Source organism: Colletotrichum phormii (genome assembly GCF_030913505.1).
Source record: "Colletotrichum phormii strain CBS 102054 chromosome Unknown BDP81scaffold_6, whole genome shotgun sequence".
Taxonomy (NCBI): domain Eukaryota; kingdom Fungi; phylum Ascomycota; class Sordariomycetes; order Glomerellales; family Glomerellaceae; genus Colletotrichum; species Colletotrichum phormii.
In genome coordinates, this window is record NW_026851448.1 from 2,128,414 (window position 1) to 2,141,139 (window position 12,726).

General features: G+C 51.7%; 2 protein-coding genes across 2 annotated transcripts; one reads left to right on the forward strand and one right to left on the reverse strand.

Annotated features, from left to right (window-relative positions):
• Positions 1-2,755: 2,755 nt before the first annotated feature.
• BDP81DRAFT_392545 (uncharacterized protein) lies at positions 2,756-6,145 on the reverse strand (the record flags this gene model as incomplete). Its single annotated transcript, XM_060587723.1, has 2 exons — positions 2,756-5,884; positions 5,942-6,145. The coding sequence occupies 2 exons, from the start codon at positions 6,143-6,145 to the stop codon at positions 2,756-2,758; spliced, it is 3,333 nt and encodes a 1,110-aa protein (XP_060447807.1).
• Positions 6,146-7,503: 1,358 nt separating this feature from the next.
• On the forward strand, positions 7,504-9,710 carry BDP81DRAFT_459714 (TAP domain-containing protein; the record flags this gene model as incomplete). The annotated part of the gene is made up of 3 exons (XM_060593571.1): positions 7,504-8,004; positions 8,180-9,619; positions 9,675-9,710. 3 exons carry the CDS (start codon positions 7,504-7,506, stop codon positions 9,708-9,710), a joined length of 1,977 nt encoding a protein of 658 aa, XP_060447808.1.
• Between the last annotated feature and the right edge of the window lie 3,016 nt (positions 9,711-12,726).

Consider the following 12,726-nt stretch of genomic DNA (forward strand, 5'->3'; position numbering starts at 1 on the left):
ATGTGTACTAGGGCTCGGTGTGTTGGAAACCTGTGACAAAAACGTTGATCTGGCGCGGGGCCAGCTAATGATTTGATGATTGGATGGATTCGAGGAGGTTGGATGTTCGACCTTTCCTCTTTTGCGTACTTTTGTATTATTGATCTCGCACATCTACTCTGCTTGCTCTAGGACTTGTCTTGTTTCTCATTTTTGATTCACATGAGATTGACGATAGAGAAGATGGTTTTGTGTAGCGGGATACGTGGTGGCAGCGCAGACAGACAAGAGAGAGGGTCTTGGTTTGGCACCCCACGATTTGAGGAAGAGGGTCTAGAGACATATCTCGCTCAATTTGATATGGCAGTTTTGAAGCCACAAAAACAGAAACGTCTCCGAGTGGCCCGTTGAGCAATGCTATGAGATGATTCACTGAAGTGACTATCACTGCGTAGTCTTTCGTGTTCACTGATGGACAGTTTGCTCTGGGTCCTCAGAGGCAAAGAACAAAAAAAACACCACACCAACACCAAAAACATGGAGCAAAGGCACACCAGCTCTAGGAGTGAAACTTTGGAGAGCAGCGCCCCGAAACTGATTCGGGTCCCCGCGGGGAGAGGTACATGAATGACGCGGTGGTGGTGGTGGTAGCCACCGGTATGAGTCTTTGCGGCGAAGCCAAGTGTCTTACTTCCCTCAATGTCAGAGGGCACACGGGGAAGATCCGGGTGTGGTATATTTGGCCTCACCTCCCGATCGGGCTACGAGACATGGACTACAAAAAGATTTGAGGATGCGATCTGCATCTGAACACGAGGACAAGGTTTTAGGGTCTGAGGTATTTTGGAAAGGATGATTTGCGTCAATTTTTCCTTGCACGGGGTTTATTGTCTGGTTGTTTCGACAGACTGATTTGATTTGATGGTGGACATTTTGGAGGAACGAAATGGAAGTAGATAGATACCCCCCCCCCCCCCCCCCCCCTCTCCCCCTAACATCCAAAAAAAGTAGATAGGACAAATCTCAGCGCTTATTGTGTGAGACATGTGTGCTTGGTTCAGCTTTGATTGTGACTTATGAATGCAGTGTAGGTGTGCCGTTGTCAGCAATGTGGCCGTTCGTACCGTGTCTGATGCCTGTTGGACCGATTTCCGCCCGAGTCGGGAAACGGATTGAGAGTCTACGGAGTACACATCAAGTGACATGACGACACTGACTTTCCCACCCGGCGGGATTATTTATGTGAACATGCGAGAGTGAAGCATTGGAACAACCCAAGTTTAGTAAGAGGGCCCTATTCCTGCCCATCTTCTGAGAGTATACATTCCATCGTGACGATTGCTCTGGAGGTAGTGTATGTTGCTGCCTTATGTAAGCCGACCTTTTCCTGAGTTGGCCCCGTCGCTTCAAGCTCTGGCTGGCAGCTGGCGCCGCCGACCTGAGGATGGAACTTTGGTTGGAAGGACCCGACCAGGTTGGCCCGCTCAAGAGCTCCCGTCCCCGTGCCCCACCTTCGTCACCTTTTCTCCAAAAAAACGCGGCTGCGAATTTTTTTCCACAACCTCATCTTCACCTTACCTCAACCTCGAGGTAATCGTCACCGCCGGATACCTTTGCACCCACGATCTTCGACCTACGACGCGAGCGTTACGTTTCTTCTCCCCTTGGATTGTTATACAGACAATCTATTCGCGCAAGTCTGCACAGAGAAAAGGTAAGCTTCATTTCCACTTCTACATTTCTTTTCGAAATATTCCTTCCCCCCGCCCTCCACCCAAGACGTGGCTGGGGGAAGGAAAAAGACCATGACATGATGAATCCATCAAAACCTTTTATACTCATAGGAAGAGCCGTCTGAGACGCCCCGAGCATTCCAAACAAAGAAGGGGGCTTTCGGGGGGAAAAGGGGAGAAGAAGAAGAGGAGAGAGGAAGGGGAAGGGAAGGAAGAACGGGAGGGAATCGCGGCAAACAATCTTCCAACCCGAACTTTTTCTCCATTTCAAGCGCTGCCCGACAGAACCCGATTACTCGCCGACAAAAGTACACCCTTCTTATTCCAAACTCATCAGGCACACTCTCCACTGGGAGCTCTGCACCTTTTGGGGAGAAGGGTTCTAAGTACTGTCAGTGTTGTAGGAAAGGGGGAATGCGGTGCAGCGTGGAGTTGAGTTTGGTGAGTAAAGATGTCGTGGTTTTTTTTCACTATTCTTTTTCTTTCTTAACATCTCTTTTCGACTTTGGATCTTTTTTTCCCCCCGGGACCTTCTTCTTTGGCTCCTTGGCTTTGCCTCTCGTGAGACCTTTTATCTTGAAACTTCGGCGTTATTGGGGCTTGGGGAAGATTGCATCGTCATGTGCTGTCCTTGGGTTCTTGTCGGGGGGGGTAGGGGGCCGCGGGGGGTGGGGTGGGAACGTTGTGCTTTTAAATCGGGTTTCTGACACTGCTGGTCCAATTTGCTTTCTTGAATCGCTTTTCGAGTCGGTGGACGAAGTTACTGACTTTGCTATCACTAGAAAAGTACGCGAGCGTCGTTCGTTGGAGGGGTTGGGTTGCAGGGTTGGGAATATGAGCGGTGTCGGGAGGATTATGGTCGTGGAGAGGACCGAGGTAGATGAGAGCGAGAAATATATCATCTTTATCGAATCATTACTTTATCCGTCCCTTGTGACTGCATCCTGGAGCTACCCTAGTGATGTCCCATTGCCGTCCTTGTACATCATGACCGTACTCCGAATGCAATCAATGCAACCCTCCCAAGTGAACCAAAGGTCAAATCACTCATCGCTATCACTATCAAACACCGGCCGCCTCCTCTGCTGCCGTCCACCACCCTGCGCTCGCGAGGTAGCATCCACATCAGACCCATCATTCCCTGTATCCACGACACCTAATATCTTCTTCCCCTTACTGCTCATCAGTACGCCATCAAGATCCGGCAGCGAATCCACAGACTCCTGCGTCCCTGGAAACTCAGTCGGCACGTAAAACGGCCTCGCGGTCCCCTTGGGCCTCGCGGGCGCGGTAGATACCACAATGGGACTCGTCGCGAGCGTCGACGACGTCGGCTGGATGCTGGAGACAGGATGGTCGTCCGAGACGACAAAGTCCAGCAAGTCACCTCCGCTGTCCGAGCCGTCCGTATCCATCACGTCGCTGTCCCTGTCGCAGGCGTCGCCCAGTTCGTCGCTGTTGATGCCGCGCGCGACCCGCTTGGAAGCCTTCTTGCCTCGTCCCCTTCCTGCGGCTTTCTTCGGCGCGCGGCGGGGAGGCGATTCCTCGTCCATTGTCTCGTGCATCTCGTCAAGTCCGTCGTCGACTAGGGCTGAAGCGGATGTGAATGCTGCGCGCTTCGTCGTGCCGGTTGACCGGCGTTTCTTTGGTCGCGACTCTTCGATGGGCTCGTCTTCGTCGGACGACACTGAGATTTGCCCCGGATCCCCAAGACATGAGGCGCCTCCTCCTCCATCTTCTGTATCGCTCGCAAACGACGGCACGGGAATCTCCTCGTACCGGCTCGTGTCTTCCTCCCCGAAACGGCGCACCCATCGGTTTCTCTCATCTTGATTCTTGGCAAACTTCTGACACAGCTTGACGTACCTCTTCGTATGCTGGCTGTGCTGAACCTTACTGACCGGTCGAAGCCGGCGCTGAAGCAAGGGGTACGACGTCAGCTCCGGCATCTCTGTCTCTTCAATCTTGGTCCGACTGGCAGGCAGCGACCGGTACACCTTGTCCAGCTCGGCCAGTTGCGCTTCTGTGAGCACGACTGAGTCGAGCGAGGGCACGTCGGCGATGAAGTCGGCCTCCGTCGGCTCTTGCTTTTGTTCTTGCTTTTTAGGGCGGCCTCTTTTGGGCGCCGCACCGGGTTTGCCGATGGCGGACGCCTTGACAAATCCCATCTCGACGCCGTCCGGCATGTGGAACTTCTTGGGCGGCAGTTTCTTCCTCGCCCTTCCCTTCTTGGGCTCTGGGAGCGACGGGTTCTGTGTATTCTCCATGGGGATCTCGATGTGCTGCATGTCTACCTCTGGTCGGATATCTCGAGGTACGATGCGAGTTGAGAGGTCGTGACGGAAGTTGAACTTACTCCCTTCACAGATCAACTTTTGCATTTCCGCATAGTTGTCTTTCGACCTGGCAAAGGCATCCCCTTCCTTGCCTCTCATGAGTAGTAACACGATATTTCCGGCCCTCTTTCGACCTGTTCTACCCATTCGTTGCAGCATTCGAATGGGCGAGGATGAGGCGTCGTAGCAAACAATCAAGTCGACCTGGCCAATGTCCAATCCCTCTTCTCCGATGGACGTTGCGACCAGAACGTTGTAGTCGCCATCCTTGAACTTTTGTATCGTCGCAATCTGCTCGGACTGCTTCATGCCTGCGGATCGCTTCGAGTCTGCTTGTCCCACGAAGACAGTGGCCTTGATCAGCGGTTTGTGGACATTCAGTACCTTGACAATATCTTCGGCACTGTCTCTGTACTCGCTGAACACTATGATTCGAGTAGAGGTTGCACCGGCATCCATGAAATGGTTCAGAACGGTGTCCTGGAGAGCGGCAAGCTTTGGGTGACCGACAAAGCCGTCCAGGCGAAGCCACTTCTCCGCCCTGGTCATCATCTCCTGGAAGCTCGAGTCGTTAACAATTTGCTTCTTGTACTTGGAGCCCTTCTCTCCCTTGTCCTCAATTTCGCTTCGAAATTCTTTGAGATTTTCGTAAAAGGGCCTGATGCCGTGGAAATTGAGCAGTTTGATCGCGTGGGCCAAGCTTTGGAGTATGCTAAAGATAGCCCTCATCATGAACTGGACCCCAGGGTTGGCTTTTCTTCCGACATTGGCGAACCAATCTTGCTGCTGCTTCACCAGACCATATGTCGTAATCGCCATTGGATCTCTTCCGTAGTAGATATTCTGCTGGGTGAGCTTGTCCATCAACGGTTTCAAAGCCTTTGTGAACAGCTCTTTGATCTCGCACATCTCATCCGAGGGGTCGAGGACTACTTGCTCAACATTTCTTGAATGGACATATTGCCGAATATCGATCGAATCCTCTGTGCGAATCTCGATGTGGGATATTCCGAGATTGTCGATAATCTCTTGCACAGTCTCGACCTTCGACCCTGGTGTTGCTGTCAAGGCTAGTAGGCGGAAATAGGGATTGTATTGGCGTATTCTCTTCACCACTTTTGCGTACGCGTACTCGCCCGTTGCTCGATGGGCTTCATCAATCACCAAGAGTACAATGGATTTCGGATCAGCATAACCATGTGAGATGTCGTTTTGAAGAGTTTGCGGCGTCATGAAGAACACCCGTTTTGACGCCCATTCGTCTACTCTGAGAGTGGGCGCTGTGTCGCCAGTGAGAAGAGTGGTTTCTGACCGAGGTATGCCCACAATGTTGAAGCAAGCGTCAACTTGTTGAGCTACAAGCGGTTTGGTAGGCGCAACAAACACGATTTTGGCGTCCTTTGTCCAACGGTAGTAATTGAGCATCACCGTCGCAGCAATGAATGTTTTGCCGAGACCTGTAGGTAGCGCGACGAGTGTATTATTGAACAGACCGTTTTTGACGATGCTGAACTGGTAATCTCTCGTGGCTCCCAGGTTGGTGGGATATATCCATGTCTTCATGGCTTCGCGATCTATGGCGTGTTGAGAAGGAGCCTCCACTGGCTTGTCTCCTCGGTAGACACGACGAAATCCTGGCTGTTGCGGCTGAGTAGAGGCGTTATCTGCCACTCTGCCGCCTAGTAACGTCGTCTGGCGAAATTTTGACGACGATCCAGTTCGTGTTAGTCCGTTTCTGACGGTTGGTACAACTGGCTGCGGTGAAGAGGAGAATGCGTCTGAAGGCAAATCATCCAGCTCGGTCCCTACATGCTGAACCACTGTCTTTGCCGTATTCTAAATGCTCTTTAGCACATGCTCATCTTGTTACACTCAACAATCAAGTAGGCTTACTCTTGGTCCTACATTAGGACCATGTGGATGGGCCTGACGTCCAGCGTTGGCCCGACTGTAAGATGGTGCCAGAGCCTGCGCGACAGACGTCGTTCTGCCATTTGGCAAATTGATGCTCGAGCTCGTAGGTAAGGCTTGGCTTTGACTGAGTGCCTCGACCAAATCCGCGTCTGCGAGATCGTCGTCGTATTCGTCGGAATCCATTTCGCTAAGAGCGATTGTGTTCACTCAGACAATCAGTCGCTGATTCACCTTCGGAATGCGATCATAGTGTGGCCTGTTTGTGAAGACAGCGATCTCACGATGCCTGGGGCTCTGGCAAGGATTTCCGTGAAGCAGTGAAGGCAGTGATTAAAGGCGCGGTGGCGACCTCTTTACGCCCCGTACATCACTTTCCACGACAGACGCGTCGTCGCGCGAAAGCGTATCTGAGTCACATGACCGTATTTGTTTATGTAATTGAAAATAGAGTTGAGCTCAAGCTCAAGCCTTCAGGGTCTCAGGCGGGGCAGTGGTTTTTAGGACAAGGTACCTACCTACCAAGGTGCCCGCCCGACCCTGAAACCAAACCACAACGCTTTGTATTCCCTACCAGGTGAAGCTCCAACAAAGCGACACTTGGACGCCAAGCGTCATATTCCCGTAATCTTTCATCTCTATGTTTGCCGTAGACTCATGGAAAGCTTCCCCCTCACTCATTCGCGATACTGCTGGGCCAACCATCGGTGGTGGATGGTTGACACGTGGGTGACCAAACAAGGGAAACCAGGTAGGTACGGATATATTCATCTGCTTTCCAGTTTTCACTGTACCTTATCTATGTATTGATAACTGTTCCTGTGCAAAGCCAAGTCCTAGCATGAGGCAGACTGAATAGGCAGCCATAGGAAAGAAATCAACATCCAATGACTGCCTTCCATTGACATCCTGCGTGCCTGCCTTCCAATGATTATGTAAGGATACCAAGCACATGAAGTGAGGCGCGTGGCTGGCGAAGAGGGAAACCGGCTAGTCCTATTTGAGAGAGGTCGCATGCGCTCGGAGCGTTCCTGCCTGTGTGCCTGCTGGAGGAGGTCTGTAGTGGGGCTGACCCAAACGTCACTGCTTTTCGCGACGAATTTCTTCACTGCTTTCTCCTTCACCTCATCACTCACACATTACCTGCGACACCACCCCTAAAACTGGGCATTCTTTGCAGAGATCCGAATCGACGGCTCTCCTACATTCTTCTTTGTCGAGAGCTCAAAGCGATCCCGATTTTACATATTCTATTTGCAGCAGTCGACGAGTCTGCGTCTTGGCCCATCCGGCCTTTGTCCTCTGAAGCTCTCCGCGACACCGCGAACAACGGTCTTTCACTTTACACCAATCCACCGAAACCCTTGAGGATCCGACAGTCCTTATTTGACTTCTTCGGAAGCGCGCTGTCATCTCGCACCCGCTCAACGCGCACCCCTCTGCGGAACAGCAAGCGAAAACTACCTTCGGATACTCTATACCCACGAACGTTCTCTACATACAATCGCCTCTAGCCACGCCTTATTTGTTGCACCACTACAAACATGGCGCCTCCAAGAGCTCCTCGCGGTACTCCATCGCAGCCAGCGCGCGAGGGCCGTAGCTCCACATTGGGTGCCAAAAGCTCGCGCGGCGGTGGAATCCAGAAGCGCAAAGGTGGCAGAACCCAACCCGACAGAGACGGAGATCTCGATATGGGAAGCGGCGCTGGAGGAAGCGGCACACGCCGTCCAAACAACAGGGGAGCGTCGGACGATTCCAACAATTCGAGACCTCAGCGACCGGCGAGATCCAACGGTCCCCCCACCAAGCCAGACTCGAAAGTACACCAGGCGATTGCTCGACACTTGGATACTGGCGATGGAAATGACCTGGTCTCGAGAAGGAAAGGACAGGGACCTGGTCTCGTCTGGCTGAGTGTCAAGGGTTTGAAGGAGAGCAAAGCAGCGAGCAACAACGACGGTGGACTGCGGGATCTGATCATGTTTCTGGAGCGGAAAGCCACGACTCTGTCCGGCCGCAATAAAACGGTGCACATCAAGAAGGTATGTTGCGTTGCTGTGAGGCTTGGGGGAACTACATATGGACGCCGAATGATTCAGCCTCGTTGAAACGCCAGTCACTCCGCGAAACGAGAAACAAATAGCTCATACCGGCTGCTTATGCCCCCTCCTAGTTGGGGTGAAGTCTAAAACTACGAAAATCGCTAACATTCAATAGTCAAGTCTGAAGGGGGATTTGGTCAGTGTTGCAGCAAGCAAGGAAGATGCGGAAGAAATCTTGAAGGTCAACACTTTCACTTTTGCCGGTACTCAGCTGGAGATCACCGATAGTGACGGATCCATGGCCAAGGCAAATGAGGCATCTGCTGCCGCACAGGAGACAAAACAAAAACTCCAAGGCATCATGTCACTCCGTTATGATATGGAGAACAAGCTTCTGCGACTTGACGCTTTGAACCAAGATGAAGGCTTGATCCAGATGGGAATGCTGGAATCCAAGGATAGAGCAGAGAAGCTTTTCAAGGTCATGATGAGAATCTGCGACGAACTATTCAAAACACCACAGGCAAAGATTGATGCAATCCACAGCATCAGTCTAGCCAACAACAACATTGACACAGTCGCACAAGTCGAAGAGATGGCGGATACCTTCCCTGATCTCAAAAATCTTGATCTTAGCGGGAACCAGATCGACAACATCGCGGGCCTGTCAAGATGGAGATCGAAGCTCAAGAAGCTCGAGACTCTGTATCTGACAGGAAACCCCATTCCGATCGCGGATCCCAAAGTCGTGCTCGAGCTCATCCACTTCTTTCCCAAGTTGCAAGTTCTGAACGGTGAGCAATTGACACCGGAACGAATTGCGGAACTCAAGGCAGCTGGCCGTCCCAAACCGATCCCTCAACGCGGGCCCGATTTCAGGGACGCCAACGGCATTGGAGAAGCATTCCTGTTGGAATTCTTCCTTGGCTTCGATACCGACCGCACTGCTCTCCTCGCCAAGTACTACGACGACAACAGCCAGTTCTCTCTCGCCGTCGACACGCGTGCTATTAGAGACGAGAGCCAACCGCAGCCGATGCCCTGGTCATCATATATCAAACAGTCTCGGAATCTGATGAAGATTACGACCCCGGCCGCTCGAGCTGCCAGGCTGATCACGGGTAGAGAGGCAATCTGGAACCTGTGGAACGACCTCCCGAAGACACAGCACCCAGACATCAAGGCGGATATCAGCAAGTACATCATGGACTGCCATCTCCTGCCTGGCCTCGCCGACCCTTCTGGTCAAACCCAAAGCGGCGTAGACGGCATGATCATTTCAGTACATGGTCAATTCGAAGAGTGCGACAAAGCTGGCAAGACGGGACTGAGAAGCTTCTCCCGCACATTCGTTCTGGGACCCGGACGCCCCAACACCAATCCAATCCGCGTCGTCAGCGACATGTTCTCCCTCAGAGCCTTCAACCCCCTTCCGAACGTCTTTGTCGCCGAAGCCCAAGCACCGGCCCCGTCTGCTCAGGAACAAGAACAACGACAAGCCATGATCGTCGAGCTATCGAAGCAAACGACCATGACACCCACTTACTCGGAAATGTGCCTGTCCGATGTCGCGTGGGACTTTACCAGAGCCTTGGCAGTCTTCCACGAGAAAAAGGTAAAGAAACCCCGAAACCTGGAACATTCGAAACCCAATACTAAGCCTCGCGTAGTCTCAGTTACCACCAGATGCCTTTGCCAGTGTTTAGAAAATGCTGTGCTCGTCTCCGTCGTTCTGGGGGCAATGAGGGGCCCGGAGGACAAGGGTGAATTAGGAAAGATCACGATGGGGCCGTTTAAGTACGACATCGGCCGTCTGGCCCACACGGGCGATATATTGAAAGAGAAAAATGCGCAAAGGGGAAGCGAATCAGAAAAAACATCCACACTCTTGAAGTGGTGAACAATATTAGGAAGGGGCCCTGGACAATTGTCCAAGGCTCGGAGGAAAGGAGGAATAGTCATTTACCCCAGGCGTGAGGTGGAACTACTGTGTAGATGGGAAATACAGAGATCGGCTTGGCGATGGATTTGGGGAGGTTCCCGAACGGCATTCGTATGAATACCTATATACACTTGGCCGCAAGGAAAAGCGAAGCGCATCATAGGGGCAGCGACGTGTTGTTTTGGTGTTCAAGCAGAATATTGCTATTACAGTCACGTAGTGTGGTGGAACGGGAGAATACCATTGAGATTGCTCACCCACTTGAAATGTTCATGAAATCGCCCATTTACAGTGACCATGTTAACATCAACGATTTGAGAGTGTGACTCGATTGACAACTTGAATTCACTTTATCAACCAATGATCAAACAAAGAGTAAAGACGTCTATCAGGCAGACGGCCAAAACAGACGTCATTGATGGATCCTAAGCTGTAGTGACATTTCGCAAAACAACTGATTCGGCATGGACCATAGGCTAGGAAAAAATGCATATTCAATTATAAGGCTGAATGATAGTGATGAAAACCTTGAGTAAACTAATAGGAGCAACGGGGTATGAGTCGATAAAGAGCCGAGTGTAGAATCCCGCAGGCGCGCGCTGGCTAATGAACGGTCACGAGACAACGAAGAGTGATGAGGTGACGAGGAAAGAGAGAGACATGATCTACTTGTTTCTGAGTTTAATGAAGAGCGGCAAGGAAAGGTCAAGGTCAAGGGCAGCCCGTGGATACTTTCTGTGGTTAGTAGCGTTCGACGGTGAGTGACATTCTTGTTACGTTGTTCCTGCTGAACGAATCGGATCCGAAGAGTGAGTGTACGAAGTGTTCATAGTGAGACTTTCGAGTGTGTGTGTGTGTGTGTCCGGAGTAGCACCGTTGTAATAATAGTGGCTTGGTGAATCGGTTCGTCGATGTGATTCAAAGTCCATATCTCGGGCGCTTACGCAGTGCCGATGGGGGGTTTTCGGTCGGCGCGAAGATCACATGCCCCAAGGTTGTCGGCTTTTGGCTCACCGACACAAAGTGAGTGGATGGACAGAGTGCTGGGCGCGCGCGCGAATCACAATTTGGACTTCGTGTCTTGACTCTTGGGGTGTGTGGCGATGCAGAGGAGGGCAATTGATTGATTTGATTTGATTGATTGGGGGGGGGGGGTTGGTTCATGCTGGGAAGAGGCCACTTCTGAATGATGATGTGCATTCGCCCGTTCCGCTGCAGAGTTGACGTTTGATGACTAATGCAACGGCGAGGTACGGAGTGCCTCTGGAAGAGGAGGAGGAAAGGAGAGTCTCCGATTCGATGTCATGCAGAGTGCCGGGTGATCCCTTTCCACACCGCATCTTTTTTAGAAAGGGTGGTCCTGTCTTTGGTGTTTGTGTGTCTGCCTGTGTGCTTCGTGAATACCATGGTAGGAGAATGCAGCGCTTGAGAGGCTCATCTGGATATATTAGTTCAGCGTGCATGCGATTCGTGATGGGAACTATTTTTGCGCAGCCGCCCGGGACGGAAAATCATCACTCTCTTTTGGCGCCTTGCGATTATGAGTTCCTTGGATGTGGGAAAGCCATCAACGATGAGATAGCGCTGGCCGAGACGTCGACCGTTGGGAGGAGATAAAGCCGTCTTGTATTTTTTTTTTATCGTCGGCATCTTCGGTTGTATGTCACTGGTATGCGTAGTCTGGCGCACAGCCAATGTCTTGCATTTTTCGCAAAGCATCGCCCGGATCTCCACGCCGAGCCAAGGAAGAAAGGCAAAAGCCATATTCAGGGTTTTTTTTAGAGTATTTGCCAAGCGGGAGGAAAGGGTTGAACGGGATCGGTCATAGGAAGGGAGCACGTAAACGACCAAGACTTGAGATGATTTATGCGGCGAGGTAAGGTAGGTGAATACGAGAACCGAAGTTTCTGTGCGGGGGTTTTTGGCATGATGATTGGGAGGGGCAAAAAAAGACGAGATGAGAGGACGGGAGGGTCGTTCATCGGATCGAATGTTCAGCAAAAACTTCAGACCGGTTCATCGTTGCCGGAAGGAAGGGCTGGCTTGTCTTGTCTTGTCTTCTTTGCTTTGCAAGTGCTCGGATGTTTGGTGACAACTGTTGGCACTGACAAGTACGAGTTTGGGTGTCCCCGGGAACAGTACGGACGATTCGGAAAAGCCTACTGCGGTAGATGGGGGAATGACAAGTACGCAGGCACGTTCCTTGAGTGAATGAGGGATGGATGGGCCGGCAGAGACGTTGGAGGTTGATGAGATTTTCTTACAGAGAGGAGGGGAATCGTAGATTCGAGATTGATGAGTTTAACAACGCCCCCCCCTGAGCCCTTGCTCAGCCATTCTCTACGATACGCACCCACGCATCCTCGTCAGAACCAGGAGGTGAAGGCCTGCCTTACTCGGTAGTCGGGCGCGCGCCCGGTAGCCCCTCATTGAACATTCTTACTCCTCTCTCCTGGGTTCCTTGAGGCGTTCCACAGAGACCAGACATCGTCTTGTGTCGCGTACAGTGGAATGGGCGAGGATCGCGGTCGGGTATGGGAAGGAGATGGGGCCGGCGAAAATAGGGGAGGGGACAGGAGTCACGGAGGGGGGATTTCAATCACAGAAACGAAGACCTTTGATGTTGGAAAGATTATGAGCTTACATCTCGTTGGCGCATTTCTACACAAAGTGACAAAGTAAGAAGATCTTGGTTGATGTCATTACCCAAGTTGTGTGGACTCTCTTTCTCTATGCGACTCCCGCTTTGATCACGATGAAGTCTTTGAGAGCGTGAAAAG